This window comes from Pseudorca crassidens, chromosome 3 (genome assembly GCF_039906515.1).
Source record: "Pseudorca crassidens isolate mPseCra1 chromosome 3, mPseCra1.hap1, whole genome shotgun sequence".
In the NCBI taxonomy this organism is placed as follows: Eukaryota; Metazoa; Chordata; class Mammalia; order Artiodactyla; family Delphinidae; genus Pseudorca; species Pseudorca crassidens.
Genome location: NC_090298.1, coordinates 157318697 through 157342521, shown reverse-complemented (window position 1 = coordinate 157342521; position 23825 = coordinate 157318697). Strand labels below are relative to the sequence as shown.

Sequence of the window (23825 nt, the reverse complement as noted above, 5' to 3'; positions counted from 1 at the left end):
GACACTGACTTTCCTATAAAGGGAAAGGGCCCATTGTGCAAAACCAGAAATGAAATTGCTTCATGGTGGGGCAGTCCTTCAATGGTAAGGGAAAAATAACACAGCCCTGGTAAGCGTGGGAACAGGATACCCAGTCAACTGAGAAAGCCCAAAATATTATTGCAAAGAAGAGTTATATTTTTATTCACCATCAGAATATAAAAATAAATAAGTAAACAGAAAATAAATGGAATCATTTTACAAAAAGCACATTCATTACTTAAAAGTAGCATTTTAATGGCTCGGAACTTTCTAGTCATATCCGCTTGTCGTGTTCCCTCATGCTAACAAGTAAGAGATTCATGGCTGTTTTCTCCGCATCTGTCTGCTTCTTTGTGTGCCTATTAAGGAACAACTGGCAATTCTGACAATTTTGTCCTTAGCCATAACTACACTTGTCTTCTCTCTTGAATCATAAGATCTTTTTAGTTTCCAGACACTTACGATATCTCCACGTCATTCTCCTTCGTCTTACAGATAGAAGGGGGCAGGGGCTGCCAGGAAGGGTGAAGCTGAATTTCAATTCCAATCATCATTTTTAGCTCTTTCTAATTTCAGGCATCCAAAGACTAAACTTGTTTAGAGGTGCAAACAGCTCTGAATTATCACCACTACTTCAAGGAAGTCTTCATGGACACGGGAACTAATATCTGCTCTCCAGGACCTCCTCAAAGAGTTTGTATCTCCATGTCTATTTAACTATCTCTTGTGTTCTAATCCATTACAAATATATTATGGCGCTGGCATCAGAACACTGTTGCCATAAAACTGGTTGCCATAAAACTGATGCACTTGCAGCCTCGATTGAAAAGTTGTCAGTATAAATAACACATAAATTCACATTTTGCATAATAGGGCCCATTCCTTATAAATCAGGTCATGAGTATATGAAACATATATCTTGGCACACAAATGTTAAATAACAGTAATAAATTAATAAATACATAAATTACTTAAATAGGTAAATAACATAAAAGTCAGCTGTGACCTGCTAGCTGTAAACTGTATAAATAAATTAGCTGATTGTTTCGGTGGGCATTTAGCATTTAAATATAAAAATACAGCAAAGATATCTTTATAATCGTAAAAAAAAAAAAAAGCAAATTGGTAGAAAATATCTTTAGGGGGAGGGTCCTGTTCCATTGCACCTTTTAAAAATTTAGCATAATGTCTTCCACTTTTCTTCCAAAGTTTCATCCTGAGGTTAAAACCTGAAAAAGAATGGCGAGTGTCTATGAGGATTTGAAATTCAGTAGCAAACCCTTCTTATTTCACACAACACATTATCTGGGGCAGTTGGATTTTGGGGGTTCCTCGTCAGAAGGGTCCAGCCCTTTCTTATGTGGCCTAGGATTTTGCTGATACCATGCTTACCAGAGGCTATCTTGAGAGTTTTCTTTTCTTTTCTTTCTTTTTTTTTTTTTGGCCGTGCATTGAGGCATGTGGGATCGTAGTTCCCCAACCAGGGATCGAACCCATACCCCCTGCATTGGGAGCACGGAGTCTTAACCGTTGGACCACCAGGGAAGTCTCAAGAGTTTTCTTATTTATTTATTTATTTTTTTGTGGTACGCGGGCCTCTCTCTGCTGCGGCCTCTCCCGTCGCGGAGCACAGGCTCCGGACGCGCAGGCTCAGCGGCCATGGCTCACGGGCCCAGCCGCTCCGCGGCATGTGGGATCTTCCCTGACTGGGGCACGAACCCGTGTCCCCTGCATCGGCAGGCAGACGCTCAACCACTGCGCCACCAGGGAAGCCCTCGAGAGTTTTCTTAAAAGAATATCTGATCATGTCATTTCCTTGCTTAAAGCCCTTCAGTGGCCCCCAGTGGTCTCCAGATAAGATTCTAATTCCTGGAAACAGCTTGCAGGACACCTATGCTCTGACTCTTGGCTACTTCTCTCTCCCACTGCCTTCCCTTCCGGAAGGGCAGGACCTGTGCCTGCTTTCTTTACTGCAGTGTCCCCGTGCCCAGCATACTGCTTGGAATACTATGGGCATCAATAAGTATCTGTTAATGAACAAATGTATGTTTCTGCCTCTGGTGACTGCGTGTTGGGCATCCCACCCCCTCTTTCCTGTCCCACACAGCCCCCACCATTGTCCTGCACCTGGGTACAACTGAGTGTGCAGGGCTGGGCTGGGCTTCGCAGGCTTGCTCACCTAACTGCAGGATACAGATGCCCATTCGCTCCAGTATGAGCTGTAGTAGCGGTCCCGGGCTTGCACGCGGACGTTGGCATATTTGTGGCACATGACCTTGGCTGAGGTTTTGTCCGTGAAGAGTTTATCTTTCTGCAAAGGAGAGGGAAATTTTTGGCAACGCAATCACAAGGTGGGCTGGGCATATTTTGGCAAAGTACAATCTCCCAAAACAGCCACACCTTGGTCTCAGGGCACCACACTCGCAGTTCATAGGGGGTGTGTGTAGAACTTGTGCCACCTACTGACACCAGCTCTCAACACAGATGCGGCTTTTCTACTTTATAAGTCCAAAGCCCTGAGGGAGAAATTGTTTGGTCCAGTTTTCATCTTTCTAGCACAGTTGCCTTGCATGAAGGCCCCATGTGCACTCACCGCAGTACTAGGTCAGTGGTGGGACTGAGACAGATTTGCTGTCCCCTGGATATTCTGAAATTCCATATCCTGATCCTTTTATCAGAATAAAATCTGTGTTCAAGCCCAGGCATTGCTATTTATTAGCTATGTGGACACAGGAGAATATCTTAGACTCTCTGTTTCTCAATTCCTCATTTGTAAGAGAGGGATAATAATACTTACTCCCTCATAGAGTTGTAAAAGTTCAAGTAGCAAGGTATTTAACCATGCAGAAAGTGCTCTATAAATACTACCTATTAATAATATAGATCTTATATTGGGAAGTACATATCAAGATTTTAAATAATTTTTAGGTAAAATCTACTCCAGAATAGCCCTTCCCTTCCACAAAAAAATTCTCAGGGAGTACCTGAATCACTGAATTTCTACCACGTGCTAAACACTGTGCCGAATAAGGCCTTTGTTTAGTGATTTCTAAAACTGGCATCCAAGGAGTCTCAGGCTCTATAAGAGGGCCTCTAGAACCTTGGGATTATGATGCTCAGGCAAGAAAGTTTGAAAGCCATTGTCTTAGCCAACATTCTGTTCAATAAGATAATTCCACAATATATGGAACAGCCGGGAATTATCTATTTTGGATGAGACACAGCATGAATGTTCTATCACCCATTATATTTGTCAATTTGAAACATTTTTAGGCTCCTAGAGCCCAGATTTCCTATATCAGGACCAATTCTGAGAGCAAGATAATGTTCAACCATACTGGTGGCAGTAGGGTGTTAGGTGCATGGCCTTTGTGTCCTGGTTGTGCCACTTTCTAGCTGGGTGACCTTGGGCAAGTTACTTAACTTCTCTGAGCTTCAAAATCTTCACTAGTGAAGTGGTACGAGTAACACTGCCTGCCTTTCTAGGGTTACTGTGAGAATTAAGTGAGATACGCAGGGAAAACCCTTAGCACTGTTTCAGGCACATAGAAAGTGCCAAATAAACATTCGCTGCTATTATCATCATTAATCTCCTTGATGTGGGCCTACATAAACCTGACTGCAGAATAGACAGCACCTGAATCACATCTTACCCTTTCTCTCTTGTTCTTGCCCTGGACCTGAACACAAAATGTCAGGGAGAAGTAGGAATGTGGGGTGCTCCAGGTGTCAGGGTACTCCCAGCTGACCTCCACATGCTGGGAATTCTTTAATGGCTTCAGCTGCAGGTTCTTGGGTGGGTCTGGTTTGACTGTGGAAGAGAAAGAAACACCCTTTATTTTGCTAATGGGGCTTTGGGGTAACGTAGTTCTGGCTTCTGGTCCCACTTTCGCCTTTGACCAGCTCTGAGTCCATATCATAGTTACTTAACTTCTCTGAGCACCTGGTTGGCAGACGTGAGACACCCCTGCGGCTGGCGCTCACGCTGGTGCCTGTACAAGGCAGCCGTCACCAACTGCTGCCTCCTCTATCACTGAACCTGAGAGAGGCTCAGAATCCTTCTCATCCCTGCGCAGTCACAGGGGCCCTGGTGGTGGAACCACCTCTGCGTGGTGCTCAGAGGAAAGTTCTTAGAGACAAGACACTCACGTCTGGGCTTGCAGTGAAGGACCACCCTCTCTGTAATCAATCCCCCTCTGCACCAAACTCGGAATTGGGCTGAGCCTCTTGCTGGGGACCAGATGAGAGATTTTCCACTTAGTGCTCTTTCTTTAGCCCTTTCGTGGAATCTGACACCGACTTGTCCTATGGCAGTTACAGCCAAATTGTCTCTATGCTCGGTCACTCATTCATTCAATAAAAAGCCCCCATTATGTGACAGCCACTGGACTGTGCATGGAAAGCACAACAGTGAGTGTCAGAAAGACTCTGTCCTCGAGTAGTGTACATTTTTCTAGGAGGGGAGGGGGAGGGGAGAGAGTCCATGGAATGGGCTTGGGCTCTCTGGATCTAGCTCTCCAGAGCTAGATCTCCACACAAAGACCAAGACTCCTAGCAGATGCTCCACAAATATTCTTTCCTCTTCTCAACACAGTGGCATTTTCTTTCCTTTAGGACTCAGCTAAATGCCACCTCCTCATAGAGACCTTCCTTGGTACCCTATGTGAACAAGACCCCACCCTCTCCTTTCCACCAAAGGCAATCTCCCCACAAATGCTAGAGCAGGTTCTGTGATTCTATCACTTTTTATTTCATGATGCATGTTCACTGGATAAATGGTAAAGGAAATGACAAATGGCAAAAATCTCCATCTTCCAACGGAAAAAAACAGACATCCATTTTGGAGGGGTTTATATTCCAATAAAGAAATCTCTTTTTCAAATGCTACAGAAAGATTGGTTGGGAATAATTGCAGTTAGTAGGGGAAGCTCTGGTTCTGCATATGAATGTTATGCTTGAGGGGCTGCTCTTGAATTCATCATGGAAGGGGCCTGAGCAGCAGAATAGAAGTGTAGCCAAGAGCCTGCTTTTTCTAGCGGGGCAGATCCAGGTCTGAATTGCTATGTGTGAGTTCTGGGGCAAGTTGTTTAACCTAGCTAGGACTCAATTTCCTCTTCCTTAAAATGCAGACAATTGTATCTACATTATAATTATTTTTCGGGGCGGGATGCAGAATAAAAGAGAGAATGCGTATAAACCCCTAACCCCAGTGCATGGAGCATTGTTAACATGTGATGAACCGGCGTCTATCTTTATTAAGCACATATAATCAAGCAAACTCACTGATGTCCCTGATGAAGAAGCTGCTGGTGTAGTTTTCATACTTGAGCTTATGAACAGCTTCCACCACGACCTCAATGGGCAGGCTCTCCTCGGCGGCTGGGCAGGCGATGCCCTCCTGACACCCCACTGTGTACTTCTTATACTCCCTGTGGTCCACTCTGACCCTCTCTGCTGAGAGCGTCGCTGCTCCACACGTCACCCCTCGGGGGTCAGAGGAGCTGAAATCAAAGACAGATATTATCCTGTGTCACATGATTGCAGGCACGTCCCTACCTGTTGTAACCAGACAGCTGTCTGAGGACAAAATTTCTCCAACTGGTTTGATTTCTCTCAAGGGGGTAAGAAGCTGCCCTCCCCATGAGAACAAGCGTTGCTTTGAGAGGTAATAATTGGGTTGGCCAAAAAGTTCGTTCAGGTTTTTCCATAAGATCTTACAGAAAAACCCTAATGAACTTTTTGGCCAACCCAATACAAATGTTTGCCTCTGGCTTAAATGAATCTGAAAACTTTTAGATCCAAAGCTCCTGGTTAAATCTCCTTATTAAAATTTTTAACTCATTTTCTGGATTTTAATGACAAAATCAATACATACCAATTTTAAAAAATTAAAAAGATAAAGATGGTGTATAAATGAAATGTGTATGTCTCTTTTAACCCTAATCCCCTTTTTAACCCTAATGTCACTCCTTAGATATAAATACTATTCCTGGCTTGTTGTAGCCCTCCAGACATTATTCTGTGAATATTCAAAGCAATCATATATCCACATGTATCAATATATATGCATACACACATATTTATCTATATATACACACATAGATTTTATTTTTATGAAATAATATCAAATTTTATATATATATATATATATATATATATATATATATAAAATTTGGTGTACATAATTCTGCAACCATCTTTCCCCCTTCTGAACATATTATGGGGGGTGCTCCATGACAGACCACATGGATTGGGTTATTCACTTTGAGGACTGCACATTAAGCTGGGGTATAATGTACCACACTTTACTTAACATTTGCCCTGCTGATCACCAAGAACACCACAATGAACTCTTGCATCTATGTCTCTCTGCACTTGTATAAGCATTTCTTTAGTAAGCATTTTCATGTTAAAGATAGAATAGTAAGACCCCAAAGGTTAATTTACTCAGTTAAATAGTGGCCAGGTCAGGATGATCACCTAGGGTTTACTCTGTTTTCCTACACTGTTTGGGAACTTTGATGAGAGGGAAGGAAGTCACACAGCGGGTTAATGTAGGTTCTGTACTAAGGGAATTGGTTTCTCGGGGTAAGCCCAGCTGCATAGGACAAACAGTGAACTTCAGATTGGTGGTGTCAGCAGAAGAAAAAGGAATTGAAGTGGCCCTGGGAAAATTTCTAGAGGCCTCACAGAGTTTTGGAGTCAGCCTCAGGGCTTGCAAGATCTATGCCTAGAGCTCTTGTTTCTATTTTCGACTGGAGGTGCAATTTCGGCAAGTCCTTCACAGCTTCAATTTCCCCTTTTATCACCGCCATCCCCACCCCTGCCGTGGTGCTATGAGCCTTAATGAGGCATTGCCAGGCAATTTGGATGAGTGGGTTCAAACACAGCAGAGGCTCTTCCCAGGCCCCAATAATATCCTGTTCTAATGCATACATTTGTTCAGGCAATTAGCTTAAATCTCCATGTTCTCTCCCTAATTTAGACAAGGGTGTGTGTGTGTGGATGGGGGGTTAAAAATATAGGATTGGCTTTATTTTCTCCCTTATCATTAACTGATGGGCCATTGCTAGGTTGCCCTTATTTTCTTATCGAGAAAGTTCTAGCAAAATGCTGAGAAACCCGAATGGTTTCACTTACCCTGTGCTGCTTTGGACACTGAATTTCAAATCAGTACTGATTGCTGTCAGCCACCAGCAGGTGAAATGTCCGGAATAATTCTTTGCCTCACATTTTATAAAGCTCTTATTTTTGGGCTCTGGATTTGAAAAGAACAAGAATTCAATATTTAGGGGTTTTCTTTCTTTTAAATTGCAAAGATTTTTATTGCGATGAATCACAGGCCACCAAATGGTACAAGAGTGAAGATCTTCCATTATTTCCTTGGAAAATCTGCTGTTCCCCAGGCAGACAGTCAGCGAGGACTGGGAATGTCCCAATAGGATGCTGATTCTGTATGCCACACACCCAACATATCGGAGGGGGGTATTAATATATTTCAAGGCTATCAGCCCAGTGCTGAGTTACACACTATGCACATTAACTAACTCCCATTAGCCATCCAATAATATCACTGTTACTTAAAAAGAACCTCAGGAAAAGCATCTAGACTTCCCATGAAACTCTCTCAACAGGAGATTTTGATGGTTGATAACCCAAAGTGTACAGCAAAGGAAAATGTAGGTTTCGGGTGGTTTCAGTAAGACACTTGGTATTACTTCATTAACTATACTAACCATGTCTTGCCTTTTAAATTTTTAACTTTTTTATCTCTTATGGAGCAAAAGAGAAAATTGATGCTACCCAAGGGAATGGAATTACCTTTCTGGTCCTTTAAGATATCAGTGGACCAGATTCCGTCTTCCTTTTTGTGAAGCAGCAGGAGCGAATGGCTCAGAACCTCGCCTCCTTTGTGACAGGTGTACTGCCCAGCATCTCCAAACTCTTTGATTTGGATGGTCAAGGTTTTGCCAGAACCCAAGACCTCATCGCTCTGGTCTGAGGTCCAGGTGATGCCATCTTCTTCAGGGGTATCGCAGGTGAGAACCACCATTTCTCCAGGGGCGTCAGGATACCAATCCAATTCTACAACATAAACTGGAGAGCACAGGGATTGGAGAACCAGACTGTGATTTTTGGATTACTCGGTATCTGGATGGCTAAAGCAGCACAACCTTGCTCATAACAGCAAATGCTTGGTAAGATGATCTCAGGTTTTTGGGCACCACTTGAGTTCAAGGTTGTGGAAGAGAGAAGCAAAGAGTTTAATAGCTGCCATAAGCTCATTAACTGCCAGGCTGCCGTGAATAATTAACCTCTGATTAGCTGGCAGATGAGGAAAACCTTGATATACTGAAAAATGCAAACAGCACAATATTCTTTCCCGAAGGCCTGGTGGATGTAAGAAACTTCCAGCACAGTTCACATTCAGAGAGAATAAGTGTTGAGAAAGACTGACCAGGACTGAGATCCTGTCCCCAATAGCTGGCTGGGGAATTTGGAGAAAGATACTTAATTACCATGAGCCTCAGTTTCTTTGTCTGTAAAATGACAATAATAATAGTATCTGCCTTGTAGGTTTGGCTGTGAGGATTAAATGAAAAAAGCGTGTAAAACACTTAGCACAGAACCTATCACTCAGCATTGGTTGTTATTGTTATTCACACACCAAAGGTCAGACAACTGCATGAGAAAATGCCTTCCAATTTTCCACGGGGATTGAAGGATTTATTTCCAACTGCGTGAAACTCACCAATGGAGATTTTCATTCTCTCTGTGTTTTTAAAAGCTATTTTACCTTCTTAGAGGCAGTTCAGTAGATCTTAATCTTTCCGTTTTATAGAGAAGGGTACTGAGACCAAGAGGTTAAGCAAGGTTACATCAAGTGAGAAGCACAAGAGTTATATCTCAGAACTTCTGTCTCTGCAGGTTTGCATTGGATCTTTTTTTTTGGCTGCACCGTGCAGCATGCAGGATCTTAGTTCCCTGACCAGGGATCGAACCCCGGCCCTTGCTAGTGAGAGTGCAGAGTCCTAACCACTGGACCACCAGGGAATTCCCTGCATTGAACCTTTAATACCAGTATCTAAACTGGCACTTGAGGAATGGCCTAATATAGTATTTCAAAGAGTATTTCACATCAAATCTTCATTCATTCATTCATGCACCAATTATTAATTAAATAGAATTGTTTAATGCAGTACTTCTCAAAGCATGATCATCCAACTACTACCAGCATCACGTGAGACTCTGTTAGCATTGCAAATTCTCAGTCGCTGAATCAAGAACTTTGAGACGGGCCCAGTGACCTGTTTTTAACCTCTCCAGAAGATTCTGAAACCCACTCTAGTTTGAGAGCCACAGCGGTGAAAAGCCTGGATGTTGGAACCACACAGGTCTGAGTTAGGATTCAGCTGTGTCTCTTACACTGGCCTGTGGCCTTGGGCAAGGCATTCAATTACTCTAAGCTTCAGGGTCATTATCTTTAAAATAAGCAACATATTAGTACTTGATCCAGAAGGTGGAGATGTGGATCACATAAGCTAATTTATATAAGAGCTTGACACTGCCCTTAAATGAGCTGTAACTGCTAGCTCTTGTGATTGGCGTCCAAATGTAAAGCTGTTGTGTAATATAAACTTCCCACTTGACATCAAAGGGCTTTAAAACTACTGAATGGGTAACAGAGACAAGAGGTAAAAAGCATCTGGGCCCCAACTCTTGGAAAATGGTCAGCTGTGCTGACATAAAACCATGTGGCACCTTTGGCTTTCTCTGGTTTCTCTGTGTCCCACTGGTGACTGACCAGCAAGGCTATTTTCCTGTCACAACTAAGATTCAGAAGCCGAAGACCCTTGCCCAAGGGCAGGGGAAACAGCTGCAGGCGGCAGCCTGATGAGGCACATCTAGAACCTAATGCTTAGCTGCATCTCATCTTGTCTCCAAAGCTGCACGCCCTCTCAGTGTTTCTCATATTGACTTTCTGGAATTTCTGTGGTTTACTAAATCAGAAGTAACTAAGGGTGTACTATGAAAGGGCCAAAGCTCCTGAGCTCACTAAAAATCCCAAGGTTGGAAGGAATCTGGCATAATCATCTGGCTCAGGGCTTTGTCCTTATTCAAGGGAGGGTCTAAAACACTCAGAACCTCCTGGGGCAGAGCAGGGATGGCTGGACTGTCATCTTCCAGAAATTCTTAAGAATGGAGGAAAAGCCCCAAATTTCTTTCAGGGACCCAGTTTAGTGTTGTATTCTCCTCACTATTGAAAGATCATTTCTCATCATCAGCTGCAATGTCTTCATTTTAAATGTATGCCTATTTCCTCTTGCTCAGCTGTCCAAGGACAGAGGAAACGATTGCTCATGTCATTCTGGTAAAACCTTCTTCAAATACTTAAGTTCATAAGCGTTGAAGTGAGACAGAATTGGGATCAATTCCTGTTCTACCCTTACCAGGTATGTGAAATTGGGTAAGTTAGTTAATCTCTGTGGCCTCTATTTTTAATATCTGTAAAATGGGGTACACACAGTCCCTATCTCTTATGGTTGTGGTGAGAATTAAATGAGATGCTGGCCTCAATAAATATCAACTATTATTATTATTTTATTATTAAAGACAGTAATTGCCAACATTATTATGTTGGCTTCAATGAGAAATATCTGAGAGTCTTTCAGGAACAACTAACAATCAGTTAATACATACTTACCGTGTGTGAGATACTAGAAGGATAGAGGGAGCACCTTATTCTAATAATACCTATCTATTATTCTACTAATAATTTTTATTGATCACTGGGAAAGTCAACAGGTTCTCCTGAATCACCAGAGACATTATTTTAAATAAACAAAACAATAATACTAATTAACATTTACTATCACTTCATTATCTGTTGAGTTGTCTTCTGCATTCACTAGTACATTTAATAATCTATGTAGTAGATATCACTTCGTAATCCTCAGTTTACAGTCGAGGGAACTCAGGCTCAGAGGTGACCCAGCTCAAGGTCACATAACCAATAAGTGGCAGAATCAGCCTTGAACCCAAGTCAGTGTGGGTCTAAATTCCATGCTTTCCCCAAAGTGCTTGGTCAGAGGTAAGTCATCTCGGTGCCAACTGAGGGGGTAATATTGCGTGGTGGAGTGGAAGATGTTAGAACATAGTTCTTATACTTTTCTAATCTTTCACTTTGGAATCTTAATCATATGATACAGCTGGTTTTTAGTAATACTGGCAAAATCCATATCTCTTTTCCCACCATAGTCCATAAAAATCTTCTTCTCTGGCATCTAACATGAAAGCCAAACAGTATAGATACCCTCAAGCCATACAATAATAGATACCCTCAAAGGTAGAACAAGGACATAGGGCCCGTGTTATCCCAGAGTGATGGCTTTCACTAGGAAGACCCAAGGCCCGCCCATTTCAGTCTGATTTCCCAGCAGGGGCTGCCTGACAGTCCTATCTTAGATCCTGGGGCCTTCATAGAGAATCAGGAAAGGCTGGTTACCATTTTTCTCCAGTTCCCATATAGCCATGATGGGAGATGCCAGCAAAACCAGGGAAAACCAGGAGACAACCAACTGCTGAGGGTACATCTGCAGGAGGGGGAGAAACAGAGGAGGAGACAGAGGAAAAGAGAAAGAAGAGGAGGGATAAGAGAAGAGAGAATGTCAGTAGTTATGCAATCACCTTTGGAAACCATATTCACATTCTATGTACATTGTCTTTAATCTTTATCTTCCTCTTTCTTCTCTACACTGTCAGGTTAATACTCAGTGAATTCCAGGAGCCCTCTGCCAGTCTCTGGGTAAGAACATCTCCAAATAGAGAAGCGCAGACGATCTGCAGCTGAAAGACCTTATGGCCAGCTATCTGATATGATGCTCTTATTTTTAAGATGAGAAACCTAAGGCTCAGAGAAGGAATATGACTTGTCTAGATCAACATTCAGTCATTATTTACTTGGTACTTCCTGTGTAAAGGGCACTGAGCTAGAGCAGCTGAGAGTGAAAAATGATTTTTACCTGGACCCCGACTTTTAGGAGCAAATACTTTCATTCAACAAATATTTCTTAAGTCAGTGTGTTAAATGCCTACCCTCCAGTAGGGGAGATGAGCTACATACCCGAATTACAGCAGCACAAGGCAGTATATGCGGTGACACCCAGGACTAAAGGACTTGGGTTGGGGGGCATAGGGAGTAATACTGAAGTGATCTTTCAAGTTCTGGCAGTGAGTCCAGCCCTTGTTGGTGAGGTTTCCTTTCTCTCCCTGCTTAAGACTGTAACTGTTCCAAACACAAAGATTATTTCCTCCCACATAAGGTAACCAGTCGTTCTCAAACTTGAGCATATGTCAGAATAACCTGGAAGCCTTGCTAAAGCACAGATTGCTGGCCCCCATTCCCACCCTGACCCTAGAATGTCTGATTCAGCAGGTCTGGTGGGGCCTGAGAGTCTGCATTCCTGTACATTTCCAGGGGAAGCTGATATTGCTGGTCTGAGGACTACTCTTTCAGATCCATTGGTTTAATCCATGTTCAAGGTTCAGAGCCCCTTCTTTGGAAGAAGACCATAGAATATTGATATATTCAACATGAAAATGAAATGCATACTTTTGTGCTAAATCAGTTTCACTTATAATGAAACTCAGTCTAGATTAGTATCCAGGGTTTATGAAAATCTTCAGACTGACAATTACACCCCACCTGTGAATTAGGTGGAGATGATTATTATTTATTTTCAGTCTGATTTACCTCCTTCCATCTTGGAGAACACCGACGTTCTGTAGGAACATGGTTTCAGAAACCACTGGGCTATATGAAGAACAAGAATCTTTTCACAGTTTTCTGTGAAATACCTTAAAAATAAGCATCCCTTGGTTGGGGTAACAGAATATTGACAAATCATGGCTTTGTCAGAACTGCTGCTAATCCTAGGGCAACTTTGCCACGTATTTTATTCCCTTATATCATAAAGGTTGTGAGTGGCAGAGTCAGGAGCAGAAGTCAGGCCTTCCCGTACACTCTTGTCAGCACTCTTGTCACTGCAGCATGCAACTTTCAAGGGCACATCTATCAATTTAGTCCAAGTTATGACTGTAGCAAAGTTCTAGTTGCCATGGAGCACCAGTTAGTACATTTGTAGGCTTGGAGTCCAGCAGCATGGACTTGAATTCTGGTTGCACCACTCATTAGTTGTGTGAGATCAGCCAAATTACTCTCTGAGCCTCAGTCTCCTCATCTACAAAATGGGTATAATACCCATCTCAAAGGGTTGTTGGGAGAATGCAATGAGATGACATATTATAGAAGCCAACCAAATGTGTTAGCTTGTACCCAGCAGAAGAGATAAAGGAAAAATTTGATTTCTCTCTGTGTTGTCTGTGATGGATAAACAAAAAAGTCATGCCTGGCTGTAGGGAAATGCCCACAGAGGTACTGCAATTGCACAGGCCTATACAACTCAGATGTCAGCACTCTGGGAATGGAAATGGTAGAGATTCCTGGCACCTCCTGGTGAATCCTTTATGCTCTCTTAACACTGTGGTTTTCCCTTTGGCTAAGTGCCCAGCACTTCCCCTCTGGGCCTCAGATGCATCTGAGAATTTCAGGTGAACAACACTTTAGGGTCAAGGGAGCCCTGGTGATGGTTCTAAGAAACAGCTCCCATTTTTGTATCACCTACATTTTAAACCACAGGACACTGGCAGAAGGTAGAGATGGTGGTGGGTCACTTTCTTAATCAAACCCAGGGGAAACCAAAAAGGGGCAGCATGCAGTTACCCTGCTGTTTTCTAGATCATCTGATACCAAGGGCTTGGATTCCGGTTTGACCACTCACTAATCATATGATAATGGCCAAATTACTTTCTAAGCCTCAGTCTCCTCAGCTGTAAAATGGACATAATACCCATCTCAAAGGGTTGTTTGGTTGTATCCCACAGATCACATTTTCTCGGCCTGCTAAATTTGAGAGTTTTAAGGATTAAACGTTTTAAAATGTAATTTCATAGGTTTTCTAAACTCTTGAAACCCTTGTATGAGGGACGCAGGGACCCCAGGTCCTGTGGTATGTTAAGGCTCCCTAACTCTGGTGCCAACATGGGCATGCCAGTGACACTTGACTAGGCATCTCTTTTTTAAGTTTTATTTTGTTCATTTCTTTTTAATTAGAAAAGAGAATTATTATTTAAAAATAAAAAGACATAGTCACAGAAGGCTTGTGTAGCATATGCAAAGGGTCCCATTTCTAGAGACAGGCAGTGCTGTGTTGGTATCCCAGCTCTGCCACTTGTTAGGTGTGTGACTCTGGACAAGTCACTTGATGTCTTTGAGCCTCATACTCTTAATCTGTAAAATGGGAACGCTGCTGTGATGAAGAGGTAATGAAAGAATTCACATAAAGTATCCAGCATGGTGCCCTGATGAAGTCAGGACTCCTGGCTGTTTCCTCTCAAAGCCCCATTCCTCCTTTGACAGTGCTTACATAACACAATTGCAATCATATAGTTACTTCTTTCATGTTTGTCTTCCCCACCACACTGAGCTCTCTGATGGCAGTGATCATGTCTGTCTTATTCCACACTATGTCCCTGGAGTCTAGCAGGGAGAGTCTAGCTCAGAGGGATTTCATTAATTATTAGAAGAATGAATGGACAGAAATAGTAAAATTTCAGACTCCAGTAAAATGAACTCTAAGAGGCTGCCCAAATTCTAATACCTTGAAATTCCTTATTGAAAAAAGTGGGCCATCAGCTCAGGTTTAGTAATCTCTTTGTTAAAATGATATTTTAAACTGATCATTATTTTTTTAACCTGAAAATTATTGCACACGATTTACCTAGGCAACTATAAGACACAGTAAAGATTATCTTTTTTTTTTCCTTCTCACAGATTTTAAACTTCAGAAAGTAGTTTTAAACATTGGTGTTGCTTTCCAGTTTTTAAGTGATTAGTTAATCCAAAAGATCTGGATAACTTAACTGTCAATCCAGTTGACAGTCACAAGCCCACGACAAATATGGGACCAACTATGCTTATAACATTCAATTATGAGGTATAAGAATGAATTCATTTACTTATTGGATTCATTATTACTTACTGAATAAAGGGCTTTTAAAAAGTTTACAATAATAAGGGAAGCACCACTCACTTTATACAATCCTTTAACTTATGAGCATTAATATTGAGGAACACACTTTTATATACATACCACTTTAAAACAAGACAAACCTTTCTATAAAATGTGCATTTGTTCACAGACCTTAATATACAATTATTATTAGTTGACTTTTAAAATGAATACTTTGTATATTAATCCCCAAAGCACTGACTTTTCACTAGTGTCCCAGCAGGTAAGTCACCAGGAATGCTTCTAGGAATTCACCCACTCCACAATGCCTGGTTACAGGGGTAGCGCATGAATGGTGTCTACCCTTGGACAGCCTGTGGGCCTGTGGAAGGGGTGAGAGGGCTTGGGCAAGTGCTTACCTTGCTTCTGGTCAGGCTGCAGTGTTCCCTGGGTCTGAAACCATTTGTTTCTTCTGCTGCTGCTACTATTGGAGCTTATATACCCTACTCCTACCAAGCTTTCTGATGGAAACTTAAACTAGAAACTGACTTGTTCCAAGTTGCAACACTGAAAACAACTCTCACAACCTTCTGGGGAATTTCAAGAAGTTCCTTTTTTTTTTCTCTGTGTGTATCAATAAGGCAGAGGGAACACAGGCATCAAAATCCCAGGTAATGAACTAAGAGGAAATGACTTTTGGGTGGGGAAAAAGGAAGGAGATGGGATGGTCACTTCTTTGGGTTGACATCATGGCCAAGGTGGTTAGAGACAGTAACAGGCAGCCTCCCTGGGCTCCACAGACGAGAGGAGAAAGAAGGCCAAGGAGAGGTCACACAGGAGGATGAGTTCAGGACAGGATCCAGCAGTTGTATGCTAGAGGGTCCAAAAGCAAAATCTATGGTTCTCCTGAGGTTAAAGAGGATGAGATGAAGTGCAAAAGATTTAGTATGTCCGGAGCATCCTCCCCCCACATTACTCCTGTAACATCTGGATTTCAGAAACACACTTTTACCACCCCTTGTGCTTCATGTGCCACACACACACATGCATATTCATACAGACACAGCCTTCGGAAGATGATAAATGTGTGTATTACTAATAACATTCAAATCTGTAGGAATACTGCCTATGCTCATAGGTACTCACTCATAGATGGATGGGAGCAGAAAGTGAAATATCCACAGGCATATATACAACTGATGCCACACTCAAGGCACACCACTTTGGGCACCCAGACTATATCTTCACACTCATTTTCACACAAATCTATGTCCCTAGGAGCTCTACACAGATGCACAGAGTTAGCAGAACTATCTAGAAATTTCCAGCTGAATTTGACATTGCTAAGAGGAGTTCAAAGGCGTACACCGGCGTTAAACACCCGACACCCATCTGCACACGAACAGGAACATTAACACGAACACCTACACCAAGTACTACAGGCAGAAAGATGCGGGCCGTACTCAAATACGTACGCTGCCGACAGAGGGCGCTGCAGCGAGGCGGTCCCCGCGTGGCGACCCGGGTCCGGGAGCGCGCCCTCTGGTGACTTCTCCATCCCGGCCTTTGGTCCCAGCGGCGGGGGAAGTTCCTGGGACCGGCCGGGTTTAAGGTGGGTGCAGATTTCCGCACTAACTTTCCTCGCAGTCTCAGTCGGGGAAAACGGGGAACCCGGGCGAGAGCGGCGGAGCTTCCCAGCTGCACACTTCCTCCCTCCCGCCATTTGTCCGGGCCGTGGGAGGGCGGGGGCCCGCTTAGCTGGCAGTCCCACTGGTTATCCGGCCTTGAGCTCTGGCTTGGGCGGAGACGTTACCTCCAGCTCAGAGGGCCTTCTCCTGTCTCCTCTGCCCTCTAGGCTTGAAGGGGGAACGGAAGTTCTTCTCAAGTTAAACAACAAAGCAAATGTCATATATCTAAGATATTTGATTATGTGAACAAAGTAGGTTGCATTGCATGTTGGTGGTATGATCCTGTGTGTGTGTGTGTGTGTGTGAGAGAGAGAGAGAGAGAGAGAGCGAGAGAGAGCGCGTGAGCGAGCAAGCGCATGCGCTTTTTACAGTGGGCGTCCCTGAGGAGTATAGCTAGGAGGTGATGGGACCTTTTCACAGTTTGACTTTTTGTTGTTGCTGTTGTTGTTATATGATACACAGACTATTAAATATGTATCAAAATATGTACCAAGTTGGGGGGGGTTCTTTCTGTAAAAATGCTTTCATTTCCCCCTGCAAATCATCAACGGTTACTGAACAGAAAATTTTAAATGAATTTGACATGAAATAGTTCCACTAATTCATTTACAATGGTAGCACCACTACAGATGAGCCCTTTTGTGACCCTCCGTAAATATATACATATGTAAAATAAGACAAAACATTGAAAAAATGTGCTCATAAAAGCATCTTCAAAATTTTAAAAAATTGATCTGAAACATAAAATCTAAGTGAAAATAACATGCTAGTTATGCAAAAAAAACTTCAAGGTTAGCCTTGGCCCCCGCTTTTCCAGTGAGATTGCAGCCCCAGGGTGAGTCTTATATGAAAAGTGTGGGCCCACCATTGTTCACCAATGCCAAGTAGGCAAGTAGTAGGTGTTTAAGAACATAGGCTTTGGAATTAGAGACCTGGATTCCAGCACCTGCTCTAAAAATTACCTAACTTCTCTATGCCTCAGTTCCAACATATGTAAAGTGTGATTAATAATAGTACCTGGTCTTAGGTTTGTTGTGAAGATTAAATGAGGTACGATGCAATGCACTTAGCACAGCATCTGGCTGAGTGATTAATAAAGCACTGCTCTTACTCATTTATTCATTTACCCTGCTTGTCCCAGGTAACTCACTAGGGGACATCGAAGATGGCAAGAGGAACGAAAGAAGTCAGGGAATTCACGTGAGGAACGAGGATTAGGGCTCCTAATCGTCCTCATGCCGTGAAACCACATGACTACAGTTGGGCCATTACTTTGGCTCTGAGCATCCAGGTAGCCAGGATGAGGAAGAAGAACCTGTACTTGCGCCACCTCTGCCCCAGAGGATTGACTACCTATTCTGATGAGGCCACTTCACCCTCTGAGGAAAGTAGTTCTCATACTTTATCTACAGATAAGAAAAAAATTCAGGTTTGGGGGACCCACCCTCAGAGATGGTGACTCAGTAGATCTGGAGTGGGGTGCAGGAATTTGCATTTTAACAAGTTTGCAGGTGATTCTGACATGGGGACTGTGGTCCACACTTTGAGACATGTTACACAACCCTTGTGCTGTAGTGCCTGGAGATACATCCCATGCATTACTCATCTCTGGATACCCTACAAGGCCAGCCAGCACTCTGGTGATGTTAGCCAAATGCCCATGTCCTGATTTCACAGAAGAGGTTTATCGCCCTGTCCCACTTCACCATTCAGACACTGACCCCAGGCAAACTGAACCAAAGCTCATGATCTCCCTGTGGCTTTTCCTGTGGGAAAGGAAGCTCTGCTGACAAACAGCAGGAGTGCTGAGCTGTAAGATAGAGAGGATCCCCCTAGAAACTGAAAATAACTTGAAGAATTTTTTGACCACAAACCTTTTTTTTCCTAGAAGAATGCTCCGAACTTCTAAAGTTTCAAATAAAGGGGAAGCCACATATACTTTTTAAAATTGAAATATTTTTAGAAAATTACACAAGCAATACATGTATGCATGCTATTGTAAAAACTTCAAACCATACAAATAAAGGTAGAATAAAAAGTTGAGGTCCTGATTCACGTGGCTCCCAGAGGTCACCAGTGCCAACACTTTGGTGTATATTACTCCAGAGTCTACTCTTGGTTCTTTTCTATGCCTTTCTTTCCTCTTCCTCCCTACCTCCCTCCCGCCCTTCCTTCCTTATCTAAATGGGATCATACTGTACATATTCTTCAGCAAATTGCTCTTTCCTTGTGACAGTCTGTTTTGTGTCCGGCGGCCTCCTATGTCTTCCTACAGGTCATCTAGAATATTCTATCGCTTCAGGCTTTGTTCCCCAGCCGGCTTCTCTCAGGCTCCTAAAATGGCTCTTCAATTCCAGGCATTAATCCACACAGGACAGCATCTGGGATAATAAAAGACTGTCTTTTCTGGTGTGTCTCCCTTAGGAGCAAAGAATTTGTCCCAGAAGCTCCCATGGCCTTCTCCTTGTCTGCTTGGTCCCCTTGAGTCAATCATTGAGAAAGAGGATGGGCGTACAATGGGCGTACAATGAAAGTGTTAGCCAAGTCAGGTTTGCCCCTGAGCTGTTAGAGGATCCAGATCCCACAGGAGTGGATACTCCAGTGAGGTGGAAATGGCAGTGCAGCAAGAGTCAAATGTGTCTCATAGGTGAGCCCGACTGGTTAGTGCTGCCAATGAAGTGAAGAAATATGGCCATTTTGTGGCTCATGAGGACCAAGTCTTCTTCCCCCAAATGGTCAGCTGCTTTTGAAGGGACACTTGGAGTTTAAAGGCATTGTCAGTAATTCCCACCTGCCATCTCAGAAATGTGTGCTCTTGCAGAAAAAAGACTGGAAGATTTTATAGACAAAAATTTAACCGTATATTTATATATCTGAGTGGTAACAACTGTATGTGATTTTTGTCTTCTTCTTTGTGATTTCCTAAATATGCCAATATCTCCACAATGAACTTGTATTACTTTTCTAGTTGGAAAAATGTCATTGAAAAAAGAGATGAATGAAATATACAAAAAAGGCAGAATGTTTAGTGGTTAGGAATTTGCCTTCTACAGCCAGACAGACCTGGGTTAGAACATGATCCGTATGTCAAATATAATTGAATGTGCTCCTGGATTATAACCTTCTCCTGGGATGAAATTTGCCAAGTCACTGTGAAGTGCTATGCTTTATGGGTAGTGATGGAGAGGCATCTGTCCTAGGTATGCTGCTTCCTAGAGGCAGAAGACTGCCTGAAGTAATCTCATTCAATTATTTCAAGTGTCCTTCAAATGCCTATTTTTTGTTTTAGTGCTTTGTAAAAGATCCCTAAAGTCAGCTTCCTTTTTACAGAGACTAAGATGTCTTCACCAGCCACCTCCCCTTCAGCAATGACTCTGATCACATTTCTATAGTGTCATCCTTCTCTCCCTGGCCTGTGCTTTGAAGGCAGCAGGTGTCAGATGTAGTCACTTCTGAAGTTCATCATCCAAGTGGGCATCTTTGACCTGCTCTACTGGACTGACTGCAAAGTAAGTCAAATATTCCACTCTGAAATTGATTTTTCAATTTGAATATGGAAATCTTTTTCTCTTCCTCTCTAAGTGCAATTTTATGTTAATCCCAGTGAAAGGAATGGGTGTGTGGACAACTGGAAGGAAGTGGGTGTGTCCTGGGCTGTAGAATTGCTGAGGTGTTTAAATGCTTATGCTAGAAAGGTGTGGGGACAGTTGGTCTGGTCTTGCAGTTATCAGAGACAAGGTAGAACAAGGCAAAGTGGGACAAAGGTGGAGAGGGCAGGCATCTGGGGCAAAGCCCTACCATCTACGGTCTGATGGTCCCTTTCTACATCAACTCAAACCAAAAGACAATTATTGCATATCAGCTGGCCACCCCTGCATTTGTAGGATGAATTGTTAAACCACCATTTAATAAAGCATATTCCTGTTGCTACTCATCCTGGTGCACACAGAATCCTCTAACCAAGAAGTAACATGACTAAAAATCAGGGCCTGTGATTTGGTGCATCTTCCATTGTGACTGTTGATTTGAAATTCCCATTTGAGGCTACATTCATTTCTCTATTCACAGGAATTTATATTCTTCTAGGCTGTTATTATATCTTGCTCTGGAAGTCTGCTCAGGAAGATAACTATTGACCCTAGTCTCTTGCCCTGTCATTTTCTCGCCAATGTTTGGGTTTAAAAATTCTATTTATCTATCTTTATTTTTGATGGTGCTTTAAAAAAATAACTCATGCTTCTGGTTTAAAAAAATCAAATAGTACAAAGGTTATTAAATGTGTTTACTTTCTTGAGGTGCCTCCTGGACTCCCCAGTGTGAAATTGTTTATACCACAGCCAAGTGAGGCTGTGCTAAACTTACCCTTCACATTTGGGGATAGTCTCTTAGTCATTGTACTTGAATATGTAACAAACAAATAGACAGAAACTTAATTTTATTTATGTTTTTTTTACCAGGTGAAACATGTTCTTTTAGGCCTTGGGAGATAGAATTGTAAGACTTGGGCACTGCCACCAACAGGTTATGCTCATGTTGGGTAGACTTGATAAGGCATGAAAGTTATATGATGCCAAGACAAAAATGTGGCAAGGCACTGAGTGGGTGATTAGTAACCAAATGAATTTATGCGTAAGGCATTATCATGTTTGTGGTGTAAGCACCAGTGGTGATGAAACACCACTCTGTAGGCATTGAGAGGCCAGAGAAATTTAGCAAAAAGGAAAAACAGCATCCTCAAGTATAGCAAGAAGCAGCACAGCAAACAGACCCTAGAGTTGAACAGTCTTGTGTTTTGGCCTCAGCTCTGTTCTACTAGCTGGATGATCTTGGGCAAATTCCTTCAACTCTCTAAGCCTCTGTGTCCTCATCTGAGGAAGATGGCAATGCTCATAGTACCTACCTCAGAGGAGCTATCAGGATCGAATTATGTTTTGCGTACAAGGTGGATCAATAGATGGTAACTCTTTTTTTTTTTTTAACATCTTTATTGGGGTATAATTGCTTTACAATGGTGTGTTAGTTTCTGCTTTATAACAAAGTGAATCAGTTATACATATACATATGTTCCCATATCTCTTCCCTCTTGCGTCTCCCTCCCTCCCACCCTCCCTATCCCACCCCTCCAGGAGGTCACAAAGCACCGAGCTGATCTCCCTGTGCTATGCGGCTGCTTCCCACTAGCTATCTATTTTACATTTGGTAGTGTATATATGTCCATGCCTCTCTCTCGCTTTGTCACACCTCACCCTTCCCCCTCCCCATATCCTCAAGTCCGTTCTCCAGTAGGTCTGTGTCTTTATTCCTGTCTTACCCCTAGGTTCTTCATGACATTTTTTTCCCTTAAATTCCATATATATGTGTTAGCATACGGTATTTGTCTTTCTCTTTCTGACTTACTTCACTCTGTATGACAGACTCTAGGTCTGTCCACCTCATTACAAATAGCTCAATTTCGTTTCTTTTTATGGCTGAGTAATATTCCATTGTATATATGTGCCACATCTTCTTTATCCATTCATCTGATGATGGGCACTTAGGTTGTTTCCATCTCCGGGCTATTGTAAATAGAGCTGCAATGAACATTTTGGTACATGACTCTTTTTGAATTATGGTTTTCTCAGGGTATATGCCCAGTAGTGGGATTGCTAGGTCATATGGTAGTTCTATTTTTAGCTTTTTAAGGAACCTCTATACTGTTCTCCATAGTGGCTGTACCAATTCACATTCCCACCAGCAGTGCAGGAGTGTTCCCTTTTCTTCACACCCTCTCCAGCATTTATTGTTTCTAGATTTTTTGATGATGGCCATTCTGACTGGTGTGAGATGATATCTCATTGTAGTTTTGATTTGCATTTCTCTAATGATTAGTGATGTTGAGCATTCTTTCATGTGTTTGTTGGCACTCTGTATATCTTCTTTGGAGAAATGTCTATTTAGGTCTTCTGCCCATTTTTGGATTGGATTGTTTGTTTTTTCGTTATTGAGCTGCATGAGCTGCTTGTAAATTTTGGAGATTAATCCTTTGTCAGTTGCTTCATTTGCAAATATTTTCTCCCATTCTGAAGGTTGGCTTTTGGTTTTGTTTATGGTTTCCTTTGCTGTGCAAAAGCTTTTAAGTTTCATTAGGTCCCATTTGTTTATTTTTGTTTTTATTTCCATTTCTCTAGGAGGTGGGTCAAAAAGGATCTTGCTGTGATTTATGTCATAGAGTGTTCTGCCTATGTTTTCCTCTAAGAGTTTGATAGTTTCTGGCCTTACATTTAGGTCTTTAATCCATTTTGAGCTTATTTTTGTGTATGGTGTTAGGGAGTGTTCTAATCTCATACTTTTAAATGTACCTGTCCAGTTTTCCCAGCACCACTTATTGAAGAGGCTGTCCTTTCTGCACTGTACATTCCTGCCTCCTTTATCGAAGATAAGGTGACCATATGTGCGTCGGTTTATCTCTGGGCTTTCTATCCTGTTCCATTGATCTATCTTTCTGTTTTTGTGCCAGTACCATACTGTCTTGATTACTGTAGCTTTGTAGTATAGTCTGAAATCAGGGAGCCTGATTCCTCCAGCTCTGTTTTTCGTTCTCAAGATTGCTTTGGCTATTCGGGGTCTTTTGTGTTTCCATACAAATTGTGAATTTTTTTGTTCTAGTTCTGTGAAAAATGCCAGTGGTAGTTTGATAGGGATTGCACTGAATCTGTAGATTGCTTTGGGTAGTAGAGTCATTTTCACAATGTTGATTCTTCCTATCCAAGAACATGGTATATCTCTCCATCTATTTGTGTCATCTTTAATTTCTTTCATCAGTGTCTTATAATTTTCTGCATACAGGTCTTTTGTCTCCTTAGGTAGGTTTATTCCTAGATATTTTATTCTTTTTGTTGCAATGGTAAATGGGAGTGTTTTCTTGATTTCACTTTCAGATTTTTCATCATTAGTGTATAGGAATGCCAGAGATTTCTGTGCATTAATTTTGTATCCTGCTACTTTACCAGATTCATTGATTAGCTCTAGTAGTTTTCTGGTAGCATCTTTAGGATTCTCTATGTAT

The 23825-nt window shown here is 42.2% G+C and overlaps 1 protein-coding gene and 1 long non-coding RNA gene across 4 annotated transcripts in view; one reads left to right on the top strand and one right to left on the bottom strand.

Moving 5' to 3' along the window:
* Positions 1-2200: 2200 nt before the first annotated feature.
* Positions 2201-11615, bottom strand: IL12B (interleukin 12B). Its single transcript, XM_067730163.1, has 6 exons — positions 11528-11615; positions 7843-8118; positions 7162-7279; positions 5305-5522; positions 3675-3832; positions 2201-2332 (listed from the first exon to the last, which is right to left on the bottom strand). Exons 1-6 carry the CDS (start codon positions 11613-11615, stop codon positions 2201-2203), a joined length of 990 nt encoding a protein of 329 aa, XP_067586264.1.
* A 4986-nt stretch (positions 11616-16601) lies between these two features.
* Positions 16602-23825, top strand: part of LOC137220900 (uncharacterized) — a 52057-nt gene continuing 44833 nt past the window's right edge. For all 3 annotated transcript variants that reach the window (XR_010941840.1, XR_010941839.1, XR_010941841.1), the window contains exons 1-2: positions 16602-16704; positions 20111-20289. This is a non-coding gene — a long non-coding RNA (uncharacterized lncRNA). The remainder of the gene's footprint in view (positions 16705-20110; positions 20290-23825) is intronic.

Excerpts from the sequence above, each read along its gene's own strand:
- IL12B (XM_067730163.1), bottom strand. The coding sequence starts at position 11,615 with ATGTACCCTCAGCAGTTGGTTGTCTCCTGGTTTTCCCTGGTTTTGCTG. Across the intron at positions 8,119-11,527 it reads ATGGGAACTGGAGAAAAATG|TTTATGTTGTAGAATTGGAT; the intron begins GTAACCAGCCTT and ends TGTGCTCTCCAG. Across the intron at positions 3,833-5,304 it reads CTTCTTCATCAGGGACATCA|TCAAACCAGACCCACCCAAG; the intron begins GTGAGTTTGCTT and ends TCTCTTCCACAG.